The sequence below is a fragment of the Micrasema longulum genome, unplaced genomic scaffold (genome assembly GCF_059751315.1).
Source record: "Micrasema longulum isolate JH-2025_06_02 unplaced genomic scaffold, ASM5975131v1 h1tg001820l, whole genome shotgun sequence".
In the NCBI taxonomy this organism is placed as follows: domain Eukaryota; kingdom Metazoa; phylum Arthropoda; class Insecta; order Trichoptera; family Brachycentridae; genus Micrasema; species Micrasema longulum.
In genome coordinates, this window is record NW_028278994.1 from 37,042 (window position 1) to 60,820 (window position 23,779).

Below are 23,779 nucleotides of genomic sequence, written 5' to 3' on the forward strand. Positions count from 1 at the left end.
AAGTCAACGCTATGTTTGACACTTTCGGCGTAGGTTGGTTGAGGGAAACTAAAATTCCCAGAAATGAAAGCATTTTTTTTAAAGGGAAATTGAGACTATCTCTTAAATTAGGTGCATAAGTCTCAATTATTAAATCTTAAATTGTCTAAAATCTCTACTATAATAGTTAGGAGAACACCAAATTATTTTATAACTAGGCACGACTACAGTAGTTATTAAGTAACTCAAAAATGCTGATTTTGATGTCACCTAGTTAAAGTAATAACCCCATGATATGCGGCTTCTTAATCGGCAATCTGTGTCGTTTCACAATCTAACAATGATTTTGAAAATTAGTTTTATTAATAACCACTAATAAATGTCACTACATTGAACTGAACTGATATGATCTTGTAAATAATATATTTTTTTCTTTGACAGCCATACAAACCGGACATAAACGACCAGTTGATATACGCTGATGCTGATCTAAAAGACTACGGGCCAATTAATTATAAACAAGCGTCCATCTACGCAAAGATGAAGAAGATCAAAGATCAACAAAAGATGGAGTTTACACGGAAGGATGACTAATTAAACTTAATCGTAATAACTTAGATTTAATATTAAATTGGCTCTAACGATGACGTATAACAAATAGACATGTTTTTCTCCTAGCTGCAGGTAAGATAAATTATAATAAATTAGTTGACTGGTAAAACAAGACTTTAAAAAAATGATATGAAATTCTAAATTTGTTGCAACAGAGAGGGAAAACATTTTTGAGAAGGAAATATGGAAGTCTAGGCGTTTACAGGGCTTACGACCTGTCATTGGCTGGTTTAAGTAGCCACTTTACACACTGTGTTACATTTACCATTTTGTCTATGTTTAAGCATACAAATTTCCTCTACTCTTCCATCTGTTGACTTTTGTGAAGTAAAAAAGCTGAAATATTTATCATGCGGGTGAGATTCATCCAGCTGAATCAATTCACCTACTAGGCAACGCCAGAAAACAATTTTCCGATTTTTATGCTTCTTGTTTTACCACTTAGTTAATTCAACAGTGTTTTAAGTATGACCAAATGTTTGCAGACAGATTAGATTTCTTCCCTAGGGAGTTATTTAGATCTTAATGTGTTGCAATAGCTTTAACACCATGTATTTATAACGGCTTAAACCAGCCAATTACTGGTCATAAAAATTTCAAATTCCGTTCTCAAAAATATTTTCCTTCTCTGTTGCAACAAATTTAGATCTAAACAACTTCCTAGGAAGAAAATCCACCCGGTCTGCAAACATTTAAATATACTAAAAATATTGTTGGTAAGAAATTTGTTTGACAAAGAGATTAAAAAATATTACTGACTGTGAATGGAGAAAAACAATTGAATACTGCACAGGAGCCTATTGCTGGAAAGATGTGACACTTTGTCACCCACTCGACAATAGTCGATTGGGCATCTCGATTGTTTTGTCATAATGCTATTCTGAAAAACCCCCCGACAATTTAATTACAAAGATGAATGAGAAATTAGCAACACTAACAAATCCGTATTTATCTATGGCTCTCCTGCCATACTTAAACATTTATTGTTTGTTGTCAGATTTCTTCCGTTTAATATTTTGTGTATGGAATATAATGAAAAAAATAAAAGAAAATGTTTTGCTGAGACACTGCAACATTGATAATTATTATTTGCCTTTGACATAACACACATCGACATGTTATTAGAAATATTTCATATTTATTTAATGGATTTTAAAAACATTGTACAATACATATCTCAAATACGTATTTTGACATTGACAAGCGATAAAATAATTTTAAAATCATGTTTCTAGTGAAACTTCATTTGAGAATGGATTAAAAATAAGTACAGTTATATTTGTTGCACATTTGTTGATACGTCATCAAAACAATGATCAGTGTTGTAAATTTTAAGTTAAAATACAACAAAAATACCTACTCGTCATTCAAACATGAATGCCGAGCGTTTTCCAAGAAAGAAGTTTGACAGCTGACGTTATTATGACGCATTGGATTGTCAATGTCGAGTGCTTTGGTGCACTCGAGATAAAGTCGATTGGTTTTCGATCGACTGCATTCGTATGGGTGGTTCGAGAATGCTGTCACTCGTCAAATTACGGAAGTCGCATACGATTCTAAAGACGAATGAGTCCAGCATAAGGCCCCAGGCCTCTTTAGAACAGGTAATCCTTGTGAGGACTCTTAAATCAATTTTTTAAACAATATTTTTATGTATTTTAGTTATAATAAATTAAGTCAAACTATGCCAAATGTATTTCTAGAATATTATTGTATTTTAACAAGTAATAAATAATGTATAAGTTGAATTGAGTGATCTTATTCAGTGCTGTTTCAACGGGTTACTATGCAGTGTGTCGATCACAGTTTTTCCCAGTGTAAACGACGCATTGCAATAGTAACCCAGTAGCTCAATCACAAATAACTATCGATGGGCTTAAAAACATGCTAAGCATTTGAGCGATCATAATGAACATGCTTAAGTTATCGCAGTCATATGTCAACGCGTCTGTAATCTCTGAGTCAACGCTCGTGTCGGTTTGTTTTTATTTTCCTCGTAAATAAATACAGTTCACTGGCGAAAAATCGGCGTTTACTATAAAAAATAATACAATATATTGCATTTGCAAAATAGTAAGAAGTATCTAATACAAAAAAGTGAAAATTAAATTACAATTACAATTACAAATAGCGTGATAAATAATAAATAAAAATAGCAGTTTTGGAAATATTTTTTTTATTATCGAAATTCAAATATGTGGTTGCACAGCAGGATTATACGTCGCGAAACGTTAATATTTTGATCGGGAATACGATAAACGACCATGGTGAGAAATTGTTATCACGTCGATAGTTATTTGTGATTGAGCTACTGATGACGAAATGGGTACGTCTCGAAACCAGTAGACATTGTAAAGTCGGTAAGTGATTACGTGTATGCTAATATATGAGGGGGTTAAAAGCAAAAACGCCACTCTCTGTGATCACTGTTTTTGAGAAGACCAACGAAAAGACTGTATCTTTTATGTTGAATTTGCAACTTTTGCGTGGCCATAAGAAGCAGTGAAAAGATTAGTCGTTTTACGACGTAGAAAAAACATTGACTCCATATTTATTTTTAATGTATTAAATGGCTTAATTGATGTACCTTCGTAAATGAAACAAGTGGCATTTAAGTTTTCAATCTGCCGGTTGCAAAATGATCATTGTGTTCAATGTGTACCTTTTTTTCTAGTAACCCCGTGTAAGTAAAAAACATGGACTTCTCATAAATCCAACAAAAACCCAAATTGTACTTGTTGGTCGTAAACAAATGTATTTAAAAGTGAATTTTTCCACGCTTCCTCTTTTCAAAATAGATGGTACAGAAATTCCATTCATGACTTCAGTCAAAAACTTAGGTATTATCATTCATAAGCATTCAGGGTGGCACGATCAGGTTAACGAAGTTAGTCGTAAACTTTATAGCAGTTTGCACTCACTTAAAATATTACTGAATTTCTTGCCAAGCAAACATTAGTCCAGAGCTTACTTCTTCCACTCCTTGACTGCGCGGATGTATGTTATCCAGATGCTAACTCTGAATTACTTGATAAGTTAGACCGATTGCAGAATATTTGTATACGTTATATCTTTGATCTTCGCAAATTTGACCACATAACCGAGTATCGCACGCAACTACACTGGCTCAGTATCAGGCATAGAAGAAACATTCACATTCTATCACTTCTTCACAATTATTTTTTAAAAATCCCACTTTGTTTATCTGAGAGAGCTTTTCCAACCTCTATCACAACACGGACTATCTCTTCGTTCTAGTAACGAGAGAACCCCTTTAATACTCTGTCATCGCTCTAATTTCTTGCCTCCTCTTTCACAGTAGTAGACGCTCGATTGTGGAATAATCTACCTACAAATGTTAGAGACGCCCCTTCTTTATTTAAATTTAAGTCAAGATTGAAATGTCACCATCTAAATATTTCAAATGTTCCTTTATCCTTCTTTATTCCTCCCCACCCCCTCTCCTCTCTTCATAGTATAGTGTTATTTTTTTATTTTTTTTATCTTTGTTTTTAATTTTTGTATAAAATTGTAAGATTCAATATGTCATGTATTTGTAATTTTCTCAAACTGAACGGTTTGGGTAGGTAGGAAGAAATTGCCTTAAGCCAATATGCCCGCCCTTATGTGTACACAGGGTGTTCATTAAACCCTGTCACATCTAAAACCACGATGATCAGTAGGAGCAAGAAGACATATTGGCACATTAAAATATTTTTTTAAAACAAATAAAATTTAAAAAAATGAATATCAAAAAAGCAAATGTTTGCTTACTTGTGCAGGGGAGAAGTGAGGGGAGTGCGGCGCAGCGTCAGACCCCCCCCCCTCCCCCTCCTCGTTTCACCCCTGCAGAAGTAAGCAACCATTTGCTTTTTTTGTTTTTTTTTTGTTTTTTATATTTGTTCTAAAAAAATATTGTAATGTGCCAATATGTCTTCTTGCTCAAACTGATCATTGTGGTTTCGGATGTGACAGGGTTTAAAGAACACCCTGTATATTATTTTTAAAATAAGAAATCTGTTTACCGTAAACAGTAAACAGATTTCTTCTTGAGTGTTAAATGGACTGTATAAGTCTGTTAATAAATAACAAAATTCACTGTGCACGCTTGACTCCAAAGAAATAGTCTTCGCTACTGGTTTTGTTGGTCTTCCCAAAAACAGTGCTTGTGGAAAGTGGCGTTTTTTATTTTTAACCCCCCCCCCCCTATATGCTAACATCAGTTGAAATGTTTCTTGTTTTTAACAATTTAATATGAACCAAATAACAATGTTATAGGAACCAAATTATAATATCAAGTAAATTAGTGATTTATTTCAACAAAAACATTTTAATTAATAGTTATACATATTATTTTTAATTTTTAAACAAAATACGTAAGACATGACTTTTGATAAATTTTAGGCCATTTGCTCAAAATTGATAGAAAATTATATTAAACAGTTTGTATGTGAAAACTCTTGGTGTACGTTCATTGCAATTTATTACAGATATAATTAATAAATACGCGTGATGCTTAAATCCAAAAGATTTCATCGCTTTCGCGAAGTTAAATGTATTCATATAAAATCTGCATTAAATTATATTGTACTTAACTGAAATAATAGTTTCCTTCAAGACAAAATAATATTTCAGACGAGAGAGAAAATTAATTTAGGAAAAATTTTATGGTTGAAAAAAAAAATTTGATAAAAATATGAAAGGTATTTCTTCCAATTAACAGAATTTTAATAAAATATCTTTGTTAAATTTAAATAGAATTTTAACTTAATTGTAATGTAAAAAAAGATCTTTAATTTATTATAACTTGTAAATTAACTAGATGGTAATTTATTTATTATGAATTTCAATGTTTAATCTGTAAATTATACTTTTTAATTATTTTTGTCTGTGACAAATATTGTATATTTTCATTATGGTACTTTTACTTTAAAGAGATTTATTTTGATTTCGTTTATTTTTGTACATTATTAACCAAATATTATAATGAATTTATTATTTTTTTATAACAACACTTAAATAAAAATATTTATAAAATGATACACATTTGTTTTATTACTTAAGAGTTGAACCCGGCCTTGCTTTGCTATTGCTAGATCGAAAGTTTGATATAAATTATTGTATTTAGTTCAATTTAGATATGCACATTTATATTATTATTTTTGTGTTTCAGATTACATAAATTGTGAAGATATGCGGTGACGGGGAATTTCGATAGTTAGATATTTGAATATTGTTTTTCTGTCACTGTTTTGCAGACGCCTCCGCGATACTGTGCGAAAAAGACAACTGGATGTCGGAACTTTTATGCCTAACAAAAATAGACAAAATCGATATTTTGTTGCTCCGTTTTCCGCACTTAAAAACTGAACCGATTTTGTTGTTTTTTAAACAAAAGTATCAGAATTGAATTTTCTGTATTGGTACGTGTTGCGTTTTTCAACAATAGTTAGCATACTACCATAGCTTTCCTTAAAACTTTGTATGACTCCTACATTCGAAGCCGTCGTGAATTTGATCCTGTCAACTGGAATCCCCAATATCTTACCTACCTAAATCAATTAGATCGAATCCAAAATAAATTCTTGAAAGTTCTCAACTGTAAAGCACGTGTAACATTCGATTCGTATGATGACTCTTCCTCTATCCATAATCTGCCTTCTCTCACCAAACGAAGAACCGTTTCTGACATGAGCTTCTTATTCAAGACCTTGACTAATATAATTGAAAGTACTTATCTCTTGGAAAACATCAATCTAAACGGCCGTACCAGATTTATCAGACAAGTTAGACTCTTTTACAATCCTGTCCCATCGAACCACTTCGCTCGAAATTCCTTCATTAACCGAAGCTGCACAGAAAATAACAACATTTGTTCCTCCCTTGATATACAGGGTGTTCTTTAAGCCCTGTCACATCCGAAACCACGATGATCAGTATGAGCAAGAAGACATATTGGCACATTAAAATAAATTTTTAAAACAAATAAAAATTTAAAAATTAAATATTTAAAAAAAACAAATGGTTGCTACTTCTGCAGGAGAGAAATGAGGAGGGGGGAAGAGGGAGTCTTACACACCGTTAACCACGCGGCCGCGCCCCCTTGCTTCTCCCCTTCAGAAGTAAGCAACCATTTGTTCTTTTTAATATTTAATATTTACAAATTTTCTTCGTTCTAAATATTTTTTTATATACGCCAATATGTCTTCTTGCCCATACTGATCATCGTGGTTTCATCTGAAATCATCACATCATATCTGTGACAGGGTTTAAAGAAGACCCTGTATATGATCACAATTCTGATTATCGTAGGCAACTGAAATGGCTCAAAATTAGACAGCGGAGATACTATCACTCTCTCTCACTTCTGTTCAATGTACTTCATAGTCCTAACGCTCCCATATACTTGCGTGAAAAAATTCAACGCCTACCAGTTCATGGTTTACCTCTTCGTTCTAATTCTCAAAGCACTCTCTTAATACCCCTCCACAATTCCTCTTTCTTCTCTAACTCATAAAGTGTCCATGCGGCTCGACTGTGGAATCATCTTCCATCAAAGATATTACTACATTATCTCTGTTTAAATCACGTCTGAAGAAACATCTCCTTTCTCCTCCTTAATCTCTTCTCCTTTCCTTATTATTCTTTTTCCCATTGAGTAATAGTTTTGATTTAAAGTAACTTATAAACATATGCGTTTATTTATATTCTTATATATCTTTAGCTTTTTAATCTTCATTTTCTAGTGAATATGTTTTGAAACTTGAATTATAAAAATAAAACTATTATTTTATTGCTTGGTTGGACGAAATTGCCATTTGGCAATAAGCCCGTAAATGTACAAATAACATTATGTACAAAAAGTTAAATATATTTGATTCAAAACTTTCTTATTTTGAAAAACAATTATTAGAACTACTTTACTGTCACGTTATTCTCCTGTCTCTATTTTTTATAGGCATTTTAGGGGTAATCTCCTCAACGAAATGCCCCCTTTTTCCTATTTTATCCTAATCTTTTCTTATCCTTTTCATCCTTCCTAACGCTTTGAGAACGAAATCATTATTATTTAATTTAACTCTCATCACCAAAGTAAATCATCACCAAAGTACCTTCGAAACGACCCAAATTTTTACCGGACACGGAGCTATGAGAAGTTACCTACATAGGTTTAAATTAAGGAATGATCACTATTGTCCATGCGATGATATTTCTTCACAGAGTATCGAACATCTGTTTTTTCAGTGCCCATTTTTCAGTTTGCAACGCCATAATCTTGAAGCAGAATGCAGGAAAGATGGAATATCCTTAACAGATATCCACACTGTATTTAAAAGTAGTTATCACTCGCCATTGTTCTTGAACTTTGCAACAATGGTGATTGGACTCATAAAGGTAATAAACCAAAATCAGTGATCGAACATCCCATTTCCAAGACAAACAAAAACTATTTTTTCCGAGTACCTTAGCCTTGTACGTGACACGTAAGGCTACTAAATACAGGGGTCCAAATATACATTTATTAAAAAAATATATAGAAGTCTAGGCATCTACAGGGCTTATGACCTGTCAATGGCTGGTTCAAGTGGCCACTTTACACACTGTGTACCATTCACCATTAATGTTTGTAAAGTTACAAGAGCTGAAACCTTTATTTATGCGGGTGAGATTCATCTAATTGAATTATTTCACCTACATACTAGGCAACGCCTGAAAATGTCGTTTTGTCAAAATATATACTTCTTCATGGACCAGGTGGATTTATGAACAATATTTTGAGTTTGTCCAAATTTTTGTAGGCAAGGACTGGATTCAACTCCCCGGGAAGCTGTTTATATTAACATATAATGAAAGATGAAGAATATTTAAGAGAAGTTAATATAATATATGTTAATATAAACAGCTCCCCAGAGAGTTGAATCCAGTCCTTGTCTACAAAAATTTGGACAAACTCAAAATATTGCTAACACTATTTTCATAATAATTTAGAAATCTCACAATTCTTTTTACAAAGTTTTTCTTCTATCGACATGCTTAAAAATATGCCAAGCATTTGAGCGATTACAACGAACAATAATGAACATGCTGAAGTTATAACAGTCATAAGTCAACGCGTGTGTAATCTCTAAGTCAACGCTCGCGTCGGTTTGTTTTTTGTTTTCTTCGTAAACAAATACAGTTTACTGGCGAAAAATCGGCGTTTACTGTAAAAAAAAATACTACTTATTAATTTGCAAAAAATAAGTAGTATCTAATACAAAAAAGTGAAAATTAAATTATAATTACTATAGCGGCGGCTTTTCTTGACATTTGGCTTTTCAACCGCTGGCTGAATTTAATCATGCTGTTAATAAATAAATAAATAAAAATAGCAATTTTAGAATATTTTCCATATTTCCACCGGTAAAATTCAAATATGTGATTGCGCAGCAGGATTATACGTCGCGAAACGTAGATATTTGGACATTTAATATCTGTACCTCAAGCAGGCGAATGCAAATCCAGTATTTGATGAAATGGCATTTCGATTTTCGTATCCAGTTTATGATTAAGTCCTGTGATTTTGAAGAAATTTAAGCCTTAGATTGAAAGAACCAATGTCTTATGTTACTGAAAATACAAATTAATGCTCTGAATTTTTAGAAAAAAGTAGATTCTTTAGGAAATTGTTGAACATTTGACGTTTGGATTTGCATCCGTCTGCCTCTGAGGTACGATATTAGGTGTTCACGGATGTTCCATTGTGATCACGATTACGATAAACAACCGTAATAAGACATTTTTATCACGTCGTTTATTAGAACGTTTGTAGTTATTTGTGATTGAGCTTATAATAATAATAATAATAATGTTTGGATAATTTATATAGCGCCATTTTTGTGAAAATCACCTCAAGGGCGCTGTACAGTAAATAATTATCCCAACACGTCTTGCTGCTACAGAGCGCATGGATGGTTGGGATTCTAGTTCCCCGTCTCCAATTATGATATATTACAATTATGATGTATATGAGCTAGATAACAGAACGTCTTGCAGCTACAGAGCGCATGGACAATAAGAAATCTAGCCCCTATTTACATTTTTATTTTCAATTTTTTAATTGACAATGAAGTTTAGAGTTTAAGTGATATTTTAAAAACGAAATAAAAAGCAAATTTATAAAATTAGAATTTAGATAACAAAAAGTCTTGCAGCTACTGAGTGCATGGACGGTTGAAATTCTAGACCCCATTTACTAAATTTAGATATTTGATAGTTGATAACATTTACATAATGTGATAAAAATAATATGATAGCTAACATCACAAAAAGTCTTGCAGCTTCAAAACGCATCGACAAATGGAATTTCAACAACATAAGAATGATTTTAAAACGTTAATAATAAAAATAATTTTAAAAAACGCAATAATAATACATTGAGCAAAGAACTAGTTAGTATGGCAATTAAGTGAACATGTAACAGCACAAAGAGTAAATATAAAAAACTAAACAAAGATAGCATTCCTTAACTTATAATTAAGGTTTACAAGACAAAAGACGATATTCTCAAACTCGTCCCTGTTTTATTTTGGTGTGTAGTAAACAGGATCTATTGTCTTTTTGCTAGTAAATAACTGTAAAAACACTTGGTTCACATTTGGCTGTTCCCTGGGAGATGATATTAGAAACGCATCTGTGTGCGTAGTGTAGAGTGTAGGTACCAAGAAATATATCCGCTTCTTTTTAATTTTGTTTGTTATTACTAAACGCATATTTCCCGCCTAAAATTTCTGATTATTATTATTTTACTTTGATTAAGATGCCAAATAAACTTGTTTATTACTTTTGATATTCGAATAATTTTACGTGATACAGGAAAAAAGGTATCATTTGTATTTTTAAATGAACATAGATAGGTAGCACTATATCATACAGAAATTGTTTTATAATAAATAGTTAAATTTCGGCACTTGATCTTCACAAAAAACACTTTTTTATACAGTTTTAACTGAAGCACAGTTATAAAATCACGAGAGTTTTTGGCGTTTGAATATATTTTGGTTAGGTTAGGTAAGAACAAAGCGTTGAATATAATAACGTTTATAAAACAATGCTTTAAATTAATTATCTCACTCTTTGTTTAAAGCATGTCTACACCTTAGCGACTTAACTCAATGTTTATAACAATTTAGCACATATTTGTGTATTTTAAACTAAAGTTGCAGAGAGAAACTATAACTCCTTCAATGGAGATTTTTACGTTTGCCTCATAACCTCATATAGTTAAATAACATAAAATAATGGATACTACACTGCAGGGGCGAATCGTCAAAGTAAGCGATTATGCACAGCTTACCATTATATTTGGCTTTAAATTATAACAATTTATAGTAACCATGTTAATGGGAAAATATATAAAGTAATTGTTATTTATTATAAATCACCGTTTATATCTTTCTACAAAAAAATATCTATGAAGTGCGCCCAGCTCATTCTTACTGAACGATAAAACTAGCCGATTACCTCAGCTTATTCTTCCATACAAAAAAGTACACTGTATTTTTCGTCTTTAACCCAAGTCGGCTTTTTTAGTACTAAAACAAACTTGCAGATTACAAATATTTTTAGAAGATTCTCTATTTGGATACTAGTATTTCGAACATTATTTCCGAAGGACTATTTTTCTTTGATGGGATACCGTTGAAATATTATGTATCACATAGGACAGGTGGCGTTCGCAGTGGCCGTTTTAGGCATTATTCATTTTAAAAGAAATAGGCCAGTGCTCAAGTCTTGACAGTACTGTCAATGACAGATCATAATGAAAATATCTGCGAAATGTCATTGTGGTATGTGTTAATAAACTTTTATACAAGTTTAGTATTCTAATAAAATAGTGTTGATAAAAGCTACGTATATCGCGTGGTTAGTAATAATTGTTGTTTGAGTTGATTTTCACAGAACCACAGAAAAAGTAGTAATTTATAATTACATTACTTACATGTTATGTAAGTACTTATATAAGGTACAAATTAATGAACATTTTTAATAGATTACCTATAAAATAAATCACGGCTCGCCACTGCTACACTGATGTTGTAAATAAATAAATCTTCAAATACTCATTTTAATTTAATTTTATTTATTAAACTAAAATAATCTTAAACAAGTAAGCGTTAACAGCAAGTAACTGATATGAAGGATGTTGTTCCTAGCGGAGTTTGCAAGATCAGGAGACGACGATGATATTATTCTGTCAACTTCCATAGATCCCGCAGTGGCGTAGAAATCTGATGCGTTTGATTTTAGAATTACACTCTCGAAGAAGCCATCTTCAATTGAGGGAGAAAACATTGACTGCTCGGAAGATCTGTTGTCTGGAAATAAAATATTGTTATTATTCATTGAAATATACTTATTTATCTTATTATCTTTTTTTTTTTATAACCAGATAATTTTGGTGTGTATTTTACACGGCTAACCGCTTTTTATTGTACACATTCATTTATTATTATTCCATGTCCGCTCCCTAGTTTAAGCATATGGTGTCCACAAAGATCCTTCAAGCATCTCTGTCTAAAAGAAATCAATGGTTAGGAACAAATGGATGCCCAATTAAAAAAATGCATAAGTCCTAAAAATCTCTTACTCCAAGAGTTTTTTCCCATCAGAAAAAATCCCTTAGTCCTATAAATGCTTGTTGAAATCCCTAAGTCCTGACCTTAGGCTTAAATCCACTTTTTACAAGCAGTAATTTTGTAACTAAACGTATAACATTTTTTTTTTTTCAAAATTTTTTTGCCTCTTTCACAGTAGTAGCCGCTCGATTGTGGAATAATCTAAACACTAATGTTAGAGACGCCCCTTCTTTATTTACATTTAAGTCAAGATTGAAATGTCACCATCTAAATATTTAAATTGTTCCTTTATCCTTCTTCTTTCCTTCCCATCCCCTCTCCTCTCTTCATAGTAAAGTGTTATTTTTTTTTATACGTATATTTATTTTTGTTAATCTTTGCTTTTAATTTTTGTATAAAATTGTAAGATTCAATATGTCCATGTATTTATAATTTCCTCAAACTGAACGGTTTGGGTAGGTAGGAAGAAATTGCCTTAAGGCAATATGCCCGCCCTTATATGTATATTTATTGTATATGTATATAAAGTGTCAAATAAATAAATAAATAACAATTTTGTATTTTTTTTCTTAAAATAAAGAAGAAGAAAAACTTTACAAGACGTATTTTCAATTTTTCGAAATTCTGTCAATTAACATTTCAGGAACAAAATAAACACTTAAACTTTAAACTTCTCAGAGCTACAAAAATAGACTTGGCCATTTTTTGAATTGGGCATCCAAATAAATATGAATCGTGACGTATTAGGGGCGTGGCCAATGGAATGACCGTTTTTGCGTGAATTCAAAATTACAAATTTATAAGTATTTTTTATGCTTCTAATAATTAGCAAAAAAAAAAGTATTAATTTTTATTAAGTTTGCACTAAAAACCAGAGGTCAGAAAACTGCCTAAAAACATTTTTATTTAATATTTAAATGTAGACACAATATTGATAAATTTTTAATTTCTATGCAGTGCACTTAAATTACATATATCAATTTTATTTCATTTTACGTTAAAATAAAAAGAAAACCGTGATTCTGTTTAAACAGAGACATTTGAGGTTTTTAAAACAAGGTCTTCAATTTTTAAAGAAGTTTCATTTTCATCATTCCATGTCCGCTCCGTATTTGGAGCATATGGTGTCCACAAAGATCCTCCAAGCATCTCTGTCGGCTGCCAGCTTCTGTGCACCGTCTGACTTCATACTGGGAATGCTTGGCTACATAGTTTGGAGAAAAGAAGAAATGCATACTTGCTTATGTATTTTTTCGATTGATCCGTGGTATTACAATCAACAATAGGTATAACGGAGAGTATTTTTCTTTATGTTCCTAATGACTACCTTAGACATAGACAGCTTAAGCTGTTGTATCTTCCTGCTTGCAGAACCGACCTGCCGATGGTAATCCAGTAGGAAGAGCAATGTCTTTACTCAACCGTATCTCTTCGGATATTGACATCTTTCATATTAGTGAAAAGAGTTCAGAGAGGATAGCATTCTTCTCTATAATTGCTGGGTATTTTTATTTTACCATTTTTGTAAATTTAAATTTTAGTGTTCATTTTTTCGTTTTATATACGCATTGAATTTTTTTGTTATGTACATAAACGTTTTTAAAATAAATAAATTGAAAATTGAAATTAAATTGAATCCTCCCAAGTCAGGTTCACGTCCCGTAGTTCTGGCATGAACTGCCGACGAACAGTCAGCAGTAGGTGTCCACGTCGTCGAGAACCCGATGCCTCGTAAAGTAGGCAAGCGTGGTTAAGGCTTTCAGGAGGCATCCGCAGCACCTGGGCCAAGCCAACCTTCATGACAGTTGCCACCGGGGTTTGTTGCGTCCGTTCTCTTATTACTTCATTCCTCACAAAGTCAAACCACCGCACACCCATGATTCTGCTGAGACACCTATTCTCTAAACTCAGAATTTTGCTGCTTTGGGCCCTAGTGAGATGCCCACGATTCGCATCCGTAGAGGAGAACGTGTTATGCAGGCGTTATATCAGCGGCTTGGATTTCACTGAGTAAATATCCGATCTCCAGACAGCCTTCAAACTGTTGAATGTGGCGCCTGCTATTTCTAGCCGCACTCCAGTTCTTTTTGAAAGCTGCATTTTCCCAAACATACACCCCAGGTATTTGAAACTCTCGACCCTTTCGATGATTTGGTTTGACGGAGTCCGGGGGTTTTGGGCATCAAGGCATGAAAGTTACACAGTACATGGATTTTTGCAATATTGATTTTAAAACCCATGCATGCAGAGTACCTAATTAGCAGGGGCGAACCGTCCATATAATCGATTATTCGCAGCTTACCATTATATTTCACTACCAATAATATATTTTATAGTAATTTTAATTATAGGAGAATAAATAAATAATCTTCATTTAATATAAATTAACGTCACTGTTTATATCTTCCTCAAAAAATAAATATAAGCTGCTAAATGCGCACCCAGCGCATTGCCCGGTTCCGATTATTGCAGCTTATTTTTCAATACAAAATGTAACTGTATTTAACATTCAAAAACCCAGTGCGTATGTTTTCCTGGCTAGTTTAACTCGCAGATTACAGATATTATTTCAAGCTTCTCTATTTGGAGAAAAGCATTTCGAGCGTTATTTCCCAAAGACCATTTTCGTTTGATAGTATTCTGTTGACATGACGCCAGTTTTTTCAGCGCCTCGCTCGGTGTCGTCAATTTCTTGCATTATTCATTCTCATTTTAGAAGTAAACGAAGCTGACGGCCGGGCGCGGCGCAGCGCGGCGGTCACGACGGTCACGTGACATTTTTGTTGCATATTTCTAATGAATGTTATTGTTATGTTATGTTAGGTAATGTAATATGTAAAGTTAAAATTATGTATTTTGGCATAAAGATTTTTTTTTTTTAATTTTTCAGAAAAAAAATATATATCGTAAAAGAAATTTTTTTTGTGTGCATAATGGGAGTTACGTCTTACAATAAAATGTTTACTTTCTTTTATATGTAGTACCTAAATATTTGCAGTATAAAATGTAAATTACAAACAAATATACGGTGTTTTTAATCAGTGCCAAACAAAAAGGAATTATGAATGTACTTATTTTATTTTCCTTATTTTTTAACATTTTTTTTTTTTTTAAACTTTTCATACATGTACTGTCTTAAAATAATGGAGAATATACCTACATATTACGCAAAGTTATTAATTGTTGTTTGTTTGTTGGGTTATTGGTTAAAATTATTTTGATTAAAAATATGTAGGTATTGCGTCTTCTGTTGCTAGCAGGTGAAACTGGAGCTGGAGAGATGTAATTGTTTTTACACAAAACCATAGAAAAAGAATCCGTGTACCTGTATATACTTTTTTTTATACGCCTCCACTCATTTGCGAGATTACTTATATGTATGTATGTACATGCAGGTACAAATTATGAAAAAAATTAAAGCTTACCTATAAAAAAAATTACCGTTCGCCACTGCTAATTAGGCTATCTACAGCGGCCTGAAGACCCCTGACTGAATCGGCAATTATAACCGCATCATCGGCATACTCTAGGTCGCAGAGTTTTCGAAAGGAGGAGATGGATATTCCTCTGAAATGTGTCTTCAGAGTGCTACTTGAGTGTGACGCGTTTTCAGAATAGGATGTGCACATTAACATCGTCATAATAAATGACGTACAATGAGGAAGTTCATTGCTACGGGAAATTTGACGCAAAAAATGTTTTCTTACACGCGGTAAAAATTGCAAAGTTGAACAAAAACGTAGGAATTTATTTTATGTATTTCAAGTGTACATGATTATTAAACATTTTAAATTGATGTGTGCATCCAGTTAACATTAACTGAACTAGCACCAATCACTTTCTCGGGAAGGCCATTCCATTTCTCCACGACTCGGTTTGTCGGGAAGTTCTTCCCGGGGTTGGACGAGAAGGAGGTAGTGTTGAGTTTCAATGAATGACCTCTGAGATGGCGGTTTCCATTCAAAGAGAACATTGATTTCAACTTGGGTACATTATATTGCTCAGTTAAGTCACCACGCTGCCTCTGCTCTTCCAGTGAACTTAACCCGAGCTGCCTTAAGCGGTCCTTGTATGATATTTTTTTTAGAGAAACTATCATTTTAGTTGCTTTTCTCTGGACTTTCTCCAACAACTCTATGTCTTTTTTAAAATAGGGACTCCAGATTTGGTAGGCATACTCCAGGAGTGGACGAACATATGTTTTATTAATTTTGAGGAACAAATCTTGGGTGATGTGAGCGAATGTTTTCCTTATTAAGTATAAGAGGGAATTTTTGCGTTTGGCAATTTTGATATGTGATCGAGTATCAAAATTATGACAATAAGCAAAAACTTAGTTTAGATATGACACATCCAGGTTTTTATGCTTTAGAAGCAATTGACATACTGTGTTTTTACTTATAATTAATTACTTTTTTTTAAATTTGCACAAGGTTGATATTTTTAAAGTTTGTTATTTAGTACGAATTTAACTTATAATTTATTTTAGAACGAATTAACAGAAAATCAACTTACCATTTTCTCTTGTGAAGAAATGAAATATGGAAGACGGTTTACTCCAACCATATCTAAAAATAAAGAATTTACTATTATTTTTTTGGCTATGAACAGTCAAATGCCCCCCCTCCTTCCTGACCACGGGATCTTTTTTTTTTTTTTTTTTTGTTTTTTTTACGATATACATAAGAGGTAAAACAGAGTATTAAAAAAAACGCAATGAAATACATATTAATAGTAAAAAAAGTAAACAAAAAAATACCACAAAGGTGTGGGTATACAATAAAATGTTAATGAATTCTTGCTTCCATAATAAATAATGGACAGTTATAATATTTCTGTGTAACATAAGAAAGAGAAAATAAAATTATATGTTTTTTTTATAGTAATTAAAAAAGGAAATAAAAAATATTTAAAAAAAAAACTTTAAAATATTCCTTATTATTAAAAGGCAACAAAATATATCATAGAAAAAAAGAGTTCATATCTTTAGTTTGAATCCAGGATAGTGCGTGTTTTTTGACAGAAGGAAAATTTTGAAAGTTTAGAATCAATAAAATATTATCAGTAAAAAAATAATTAAAAATTTTTTGGCCTATAAAATATGTATGTCTCTGTGCAAGCCTCGTTTTACAATGTGGTATTTCTAACACACGATTCCTTCTTTGACTTGATCTGTTTGAGTTACTTGTCAATTGATATTGGTTCTCAAATATATATTTTAAACATTGAAAACAATATATTTGTCTTATGTCTAAAAGTTTAGCTTCAATTAACAATTGGAAAGAGGGAAAAGTGCAATTTTTGTGAAGCATTATTTTTTATATAAATTTTGGAACAGTTTCTAACGGTTTCATATGGTTGTTGTAAGTTCCCCCCCATCCAATTATTCCATAGGAAAGCGATGATTGTACAAGTGCATAATATACCATTTTAATCGTATTTAGCTGGGCGTAAATACTTAGTCGTTTGAACACATAGGTTAAATATCTTAGTTTATTAACAACATCTGATTTGATCTTGACTGCCGCGAGAGAAGTTCCTAACATATAAATGCCAGAGCCCCAGTACAAGGTAGGTAATTGCATTCATTGTATTAGGGTTCGGTGGCAAAGTTGATAAAAAAAACTCAAACCCGCGAACCAGACTATTTTGAGCGTTCATCTGCCAACCGGCAAGTGGCGTGATCACCGATACTATTATGTCTACTAAAAAAATAATATTAAAGAAAACTAAGCAATACAACAACCCTTGTGTGAACTTCAGAAACAGGGAGATGATGCTTTTAAAGTTGCTCAAAAAATTAAATAAAATGGAGAATGGAAAATGGAAAATACGGAAAAATTATGCAACATATTGCGTCTGAATTTTATAACTTGTAACTGAAATTGTAATTGAAAATAATAAATACAATATAACATTCACCGCTCTATTTTTTTTGCCTCCTCTTTCACAGTAGTAGCTGCTTGATTGTGGAATAATCAACCCACTAATTTATTTATTTATTTATTGACGGACTTATACAGTCCATTCTAACAAAGGTATATACAATTTCTTATAATAAATACAGGTACTTATCAACAAAAATACAACAACAACAAACCATCACGCCGTTTCCCCGTAGGGTTACGCAGAGACGATAGAACGTCATATCACTCTATCTTTGCATACAGACCTCACATTCAAACATCTTCTCATGCACGCACGCCGATTATTCCCACTTTTGACATGTCCATCTTCAAGTATTTGATGCACTTGATCGTGCCATGTCTTTCTCGGTCTTCCTCGTTTTCTCCACCCATCAACATTCGCATCGTAGATCCTTTTAGCCGTTCTTTCGCTCTACATGTCCAAACTAACGCAACACCCCTTCTTGATTCTGTCGATAATGCATGTCTCAGCCTTACACAGTTCTCGGATCTCGACATTTGTGCACCTATCATACATCGTTTTACCACACATTCGCCTGAGAGATCGCAATTCGACAGCATTTAACCTACTTTCATCATCATTAAATAAAATACAACAAATGAAAATTATTAAAAATTAAATGCTTGTTCATTTCTGCAGGGGAGAAGTGAGGGGCTGCAGTCACGCGGTTGTTGGCGTATCAGACTCTACCCCCCCCCTCCCTCCCGACCCCCTCCCAACTCCCTTGTCATTTTAGTTTAAAATTAAAAAATGCCCGTCTAATAATGCCGAATAATGCCGGCTGCATCCCTGTCTAAACCTTAACACGTTGTATCCCGGGGCCGTGTAAACACGTGATTGTGTATCCGAGCGTTGTGTCCCGGTCCCGTGTTTTCACGTGGTGTACCAGCTATCTAAAAATGCGCATTTTATTCACATCTAGTGACTTTTATTAGTACTTTTTCGTGGTTTAATGAATAGTAAATACTCAAACCATTCCAAAGGTGTCATCTGATTTGCAATATCGGTATGAAAGGATCTCTTTTATCGATTGAAATCACATGTTTTTTTACAATCCACCGAACAGGTTGTCAGGGGATATGTCCAAGCATGTTTAAATAGCTATATCTGCCACAGAAAAAAAAGACAAACCCTGTCGAACCTGCAAGGTGTGTGCAAAGCACAAAAAAAGGAGTGAGACCCGGTATATGTGCAAACATTGCAATGTGGCTCTCCATAAAGGCCAATGTTGGCAAAACTATCATATAAAAATGACGTATTAAATAGTTTTAAATAAATACGAGAAGTTTAAATTGATTTAACCCAGTATTTTCATAATTATGACACTTTTAAGAAACCCTTCACAAAACAAATTTTAACAAAAATGGGCCGGGCACGGGGTAAATTTTATGTGTATTTAACCGGTGCTCATTTCAATTTTATTTATTTATATTACGTACATTACAAAATAGAGATTCTTAAATTATACGTTAAAAAGTACAAGTTTTTTTAAAGTTAAAACTTGCCTATTTCTAGAAATCACTTGTGCCTCGTATGCTGTGGCGGGAGTTAATCCTTTCAGGACGTAAAACGCCGTGTGAACTGGACCTAGAATATAATTATATTACACCTTTAATTAAAAATATGCTCTGAAATACTTGAATCAGTACACCATATAAAATATTTGGGAATAATTATTGATAAATATTTTGAATAAACAGAACATATGTTTATATATATAATTCCTCTGTACGCGTGATGTCACCGAACTTCTCCTAAACGGCTTAACCGATTTACGTGCGGTTTTCAGAGGAATATAGATCTTTGCGCTGTGCGTGTTCGTAGATATTAAAATCTTCAATCTAATCTATCAGGGTTGCATTCGAGGAGAATGCATTTGCAAAAATATGGAAAGATGTTGTTTTTTTAAGTATAAAAAAAGTTTGTTTTTGAATGTATAAAAAAAGCATTTATTTTTTGTGGATTTTAATCAGATTATTTCCTTGTATTGCTTATAATTTCCACTCGTTTATTTATTTTTACTGGATTTTTGATAATACTAAATTAATATTAAATTCAACGCGTTTTTAAAAATCGTATTCCTACCGATTAAAAAAAACATTCGTTTTAAAATGGCAAAATCGTGTGATTCCCTCATTTTGCGTTCGTTTTACCAGACTACAGCCTTAAGGTCCCAATAATGGTTTAAATGAAAATTTTCATATTTAGTTACACGTGTTCGTATTTGTTTGAATCGTCAGTGTGGCCATTATATGAAGTAAATTAAAAAAAATGTTCTAATTAATCACTCCCTAGGGGGTAGAGAAGATCCAGGATACCACCCCTGATAGAGAGACACGGTTATGGCACAGAAATTGTTAACTTAAAAGTAATTTTTCCCAAAATTATAATATTGCGCCTTAGGTCTTTTCGCCTTCAATACGTTGATACCTTCATTGTTTTCTCCAGGAATTGTCATCTTTGTCCAAGTATCGTCCTTTTCCTTGATCATTACCACCCCGTCCTTCTGTGGTGGTCTTGGCTTATACGGCCTGAACCACAAATTGTACTCTGGAATTAAAAATTCAACTTAATCAGTGTAAATGTATTTAGATTGACATATATTCCACCGGTTATTGTATCCGAAAATTCCCAGCATTTAATGGTAAGTCCATCTAAATAGAAGAATTGACGCAGTAATTAAATCTAAGGAATACAAATATCGAGATGCGTGCATTATATAAGGCTGAGGGCCGTACTCATAAACTTGGTATAAAGTTATGCCTTGGAATAGTGGTAAAATTCGAATGGGAACACCATCCTTATTTTAGTAGTTGAATAAAAATGGTATTCCCATCCTAATTCTATCTCCATGTCTAGGCGTAACTTTATACCAGGTTAAACCAGCCATTGACAGGTCATAAGCCCTGTAGATGCCTAGACTTCTATATTACCTTTTCTTAAATGTTCTTCATCTCTGTTGTAATATGTTGATTATAAGAAAGGCTCTAAAATAAGCATTAATAAAATCAAGGAAGATGTTCTGTGTTAATACGTCACGATTCACGTATATTTGTTCCTGACCATTCAAATTTGTTTAGAACATTGTCACAAATCTTGACGTCACAACTATCAAGGCCAAACATGTCGCGTTTTTCTAGAGACGTATATTTTAAAATTTCCTTTTTAAATTTATATATGAAAACATTTCTCCGCAATATCCACATAGATTAAAAAAAATAGTTATTCTTAAATGATTTCATATATTTTTATCGGTATTCGTAGTAGGTATGTGATATTTTCCTATTTTGATAAGTTTTGCAGAACATTTAGAAATTGAAATAAAGATTTGTTATGATCTACTGGAACTCTAAAATTAGTGAGAGGCTTTGGACAATCGACCAGATTATTTAATATTTTGTACAGAAAATGACCGTGATTATTAATGATGACTGAAACAAAATGTTCAGTCTGATTGGTCTATTTGAGATATGAAAATTTATAAAACTCAGCAGTTCAGTGCAATATATGTCAATCTATTATGTCTTATTCTTCTTTTTATGGTTCCTCTCCCCGATGGACGTTGGAAATCATCGTTGCGATTCTTACATTGTTTGCAGCTGCCCTGAACAAGGACTGAGTGCTGCAACGAAACCAGTCGCGCAAGTTTTTAAGCCAAGAGATGCGCCTTCTACCTGCACTGCGTCTTTCTTCAATCCTTCCCTGTAGAACGACTTGTAATATTTTTATTTTTCACCTCTCATCACATGCCCAAAGTACTCGAGATTTTTTCTTTATGGTCTTCAGTACCTCTTTATTTTTTTCCATTCGTCGGAGAACATCATTGTTTTGGACTCTATCCACCCAAGAGATTTTTGATATCCTCCTGTAGCACCACATTTCAAAGGCTTTGATCTTTTTTGAAGTGTTTTGGGTGAGTGTTCACGTTCCGACGCCCTAAAAAAGTACTGAGAAGACGTAACATCGAGCAATGCACATTCGGAGGTCTAAATCAAAGTCTCTTCTGCAAAGAAGGTCACGCATCCTGAAAAAGCAGTCTCGCGCCACCTCTATTCTGACATTGATCTCTTGCGAGTGATCCCATTTATCATTCAGCCAGCATCCAAAATATTTATATTGATAGAATTGCTCAATAATCTGCACTCCAAGTTTTAAAGTAATTGGGAAAGTTGTGGCTTTTTCCGAATAACCATACATTTAGTCATTAAAATATTCATCTCTAGCCCTTTATTCAAACTAGCCATGTGAACTTTATCCAAAAATAGCTGCAGGCTTTCCACACTATCTGCTAGAAGGACAGTATCATCCATGTATCGGATATTGTTTAATTTGTCCATTTATGCTAATGCCGTTTGTTAGTTCACTTAGCGCATCTCTTAAAATGGTTATATTATGTCATTTGATAAAATTATTGTTATTGGAATAACTTACCAATAATGGGAGAATAGCTGTCAACTTCCCAGATAAGTGTGAATGTTGTTTGAGTAGGAACCGTCTTTGAAGTATCCGTTTTAAACACAGCTACATTAGCCACACCTGTAAAAACATGCGATTGAACCATTAAACTACATACTTATATAATTTTAGCCGAAATTGAGTTATGTAAACCATTTTTGTCAAATTTGGTAAAATGTTATATATGTGGTCTGTCTTACTGTACGGTGTAGAGGCGTGGACTCAAGTTAATATTATGAATCACCTTGAAGCATTTTAAATGTGGATCCACCGTAGAATATTCAGAATATCTTGGACCGATATGATAACCAGCTCCGTAAGATTACATATTTTGGCCATGTGTTCAGATGTGATAAATATGCCATACTTCAGCTTGTCATGAAGGTGCAGATCGAGGGACGTGGGTTTTGAAACATCCGAGCATGGACCAGGATTAGAACTGTGCAACTGTGAAGGAGCTGCTTCGCACTTCTCAGGATAGGGAAGCTACTCCCAACACATGTCCAAAATATGTAATTTTACGGAGCTGGTTATCATATCGGTCCAAGATATTCTTAACATTCTACGGTGGATCCACATTTAAAATGCCGGTAACCTTGAATCAGTATCCGCAATTATTAACTACTAATCGGATTGATTGTGCCGATTTGCTGTCTGAAATAAACTTTAATACTCCTATTCGTCGCACTCGACATACTGTATTACTGAGCTACAACAAATGTAACACCAGAGCAGCTCAAAATTCGCTCTTAGGAAGAGCAGTTTGTAATTTTTCTAAAATTGAGAAGATGTACAATTTAGACATCTTTAACGACTCAGCTCTCTGCTACAAACGGAAACTGAGTCTTATAGACTTTAATGTTTAGTATCACTAATATTATTATTGTTATTATTATTATTATTATTATTGTTATTATTGGAGCACATAAGGGAATTTGCTTATGTGTGCCCTACTTCAAAATTTAAAGTTACACAAATTCTTCTTACATCTTGTTGTATTGTTAGATAGTTATTTCATATATTGTGTAATTGGTGCTGTGTTAGGTTTAGTTTTTGTTTGTAATATTGTCTAGATTTATATTAACATAGCACTGTGTGCACAACATTAAATTTAAACAAATAAACAAATAATACCAAAGTATTTTTTAGGGGGAGCGATAAATCTTAACTAGGCAGCAGTGTAAACT

The 23,779-nt window shown here is 33.0% G+C and overlaps 2 protein-coding genes across 3 annotated transcripts in view; one reads left to right on the plus strand and one right to left on the minus strand.

The window, feature by feature from the left end:
- The window catches only part of LOC148273870 (neural cell adhesion molecule 2-like), a 38,087-nt gene extending 36,444 nt beyond the window's left edge, over positions 1–1,643 (plus strand). For both annotated transcript variants that reach the window (XM_088238029.1, XM_088238030.1), the window contains one exon: positions 421–1,643. Coding sequence is in view for 1 of the 2 variants with exons in the window: in XM_088238030.1 (XP_088094156.1) it covers positions 421–573 (153 nt within the window). In the remaining variant the exon portion in view is untranslated. The remainder of the gene's footprint in view (positions 1–420) is intronic.
- A 10,047-nt stretch (positions 1,644–11,690) lies between these two features.
- The window catches only part of LOC148273872 (neurotrimin-like), a 47,083-nt gene continuing 34,994 nt past the window's right edge, over positions 11,691–23,779 (minus strand). The window contains exons 8-12 of the mRNA XM_088238027.1: positions 22,569–22,673; positions 20,568–20,687; positions 19,643–19,724; positions 16,725–16,777; positions 11,691–11,948 (exon numbers count right to left, since the gene is read on the minus strand). Of these exons, the coding sequence (XP_088094153.1) occupies positions 11,722–11,948; positions 16,725–16,777; positions 19,643–19,724; positions 20,568–20,687; positions 22,569–22,673 (587 nt within the window). The 3' untranslated portion in view covers positions 11,691–11,721. The remainder of the gene's footprint in view (positions 11,949–16,724; positions 16,778–19,642; positions 19,725–20,567; positions 20,688–22,568; positions 22,674–23,779) is intronic.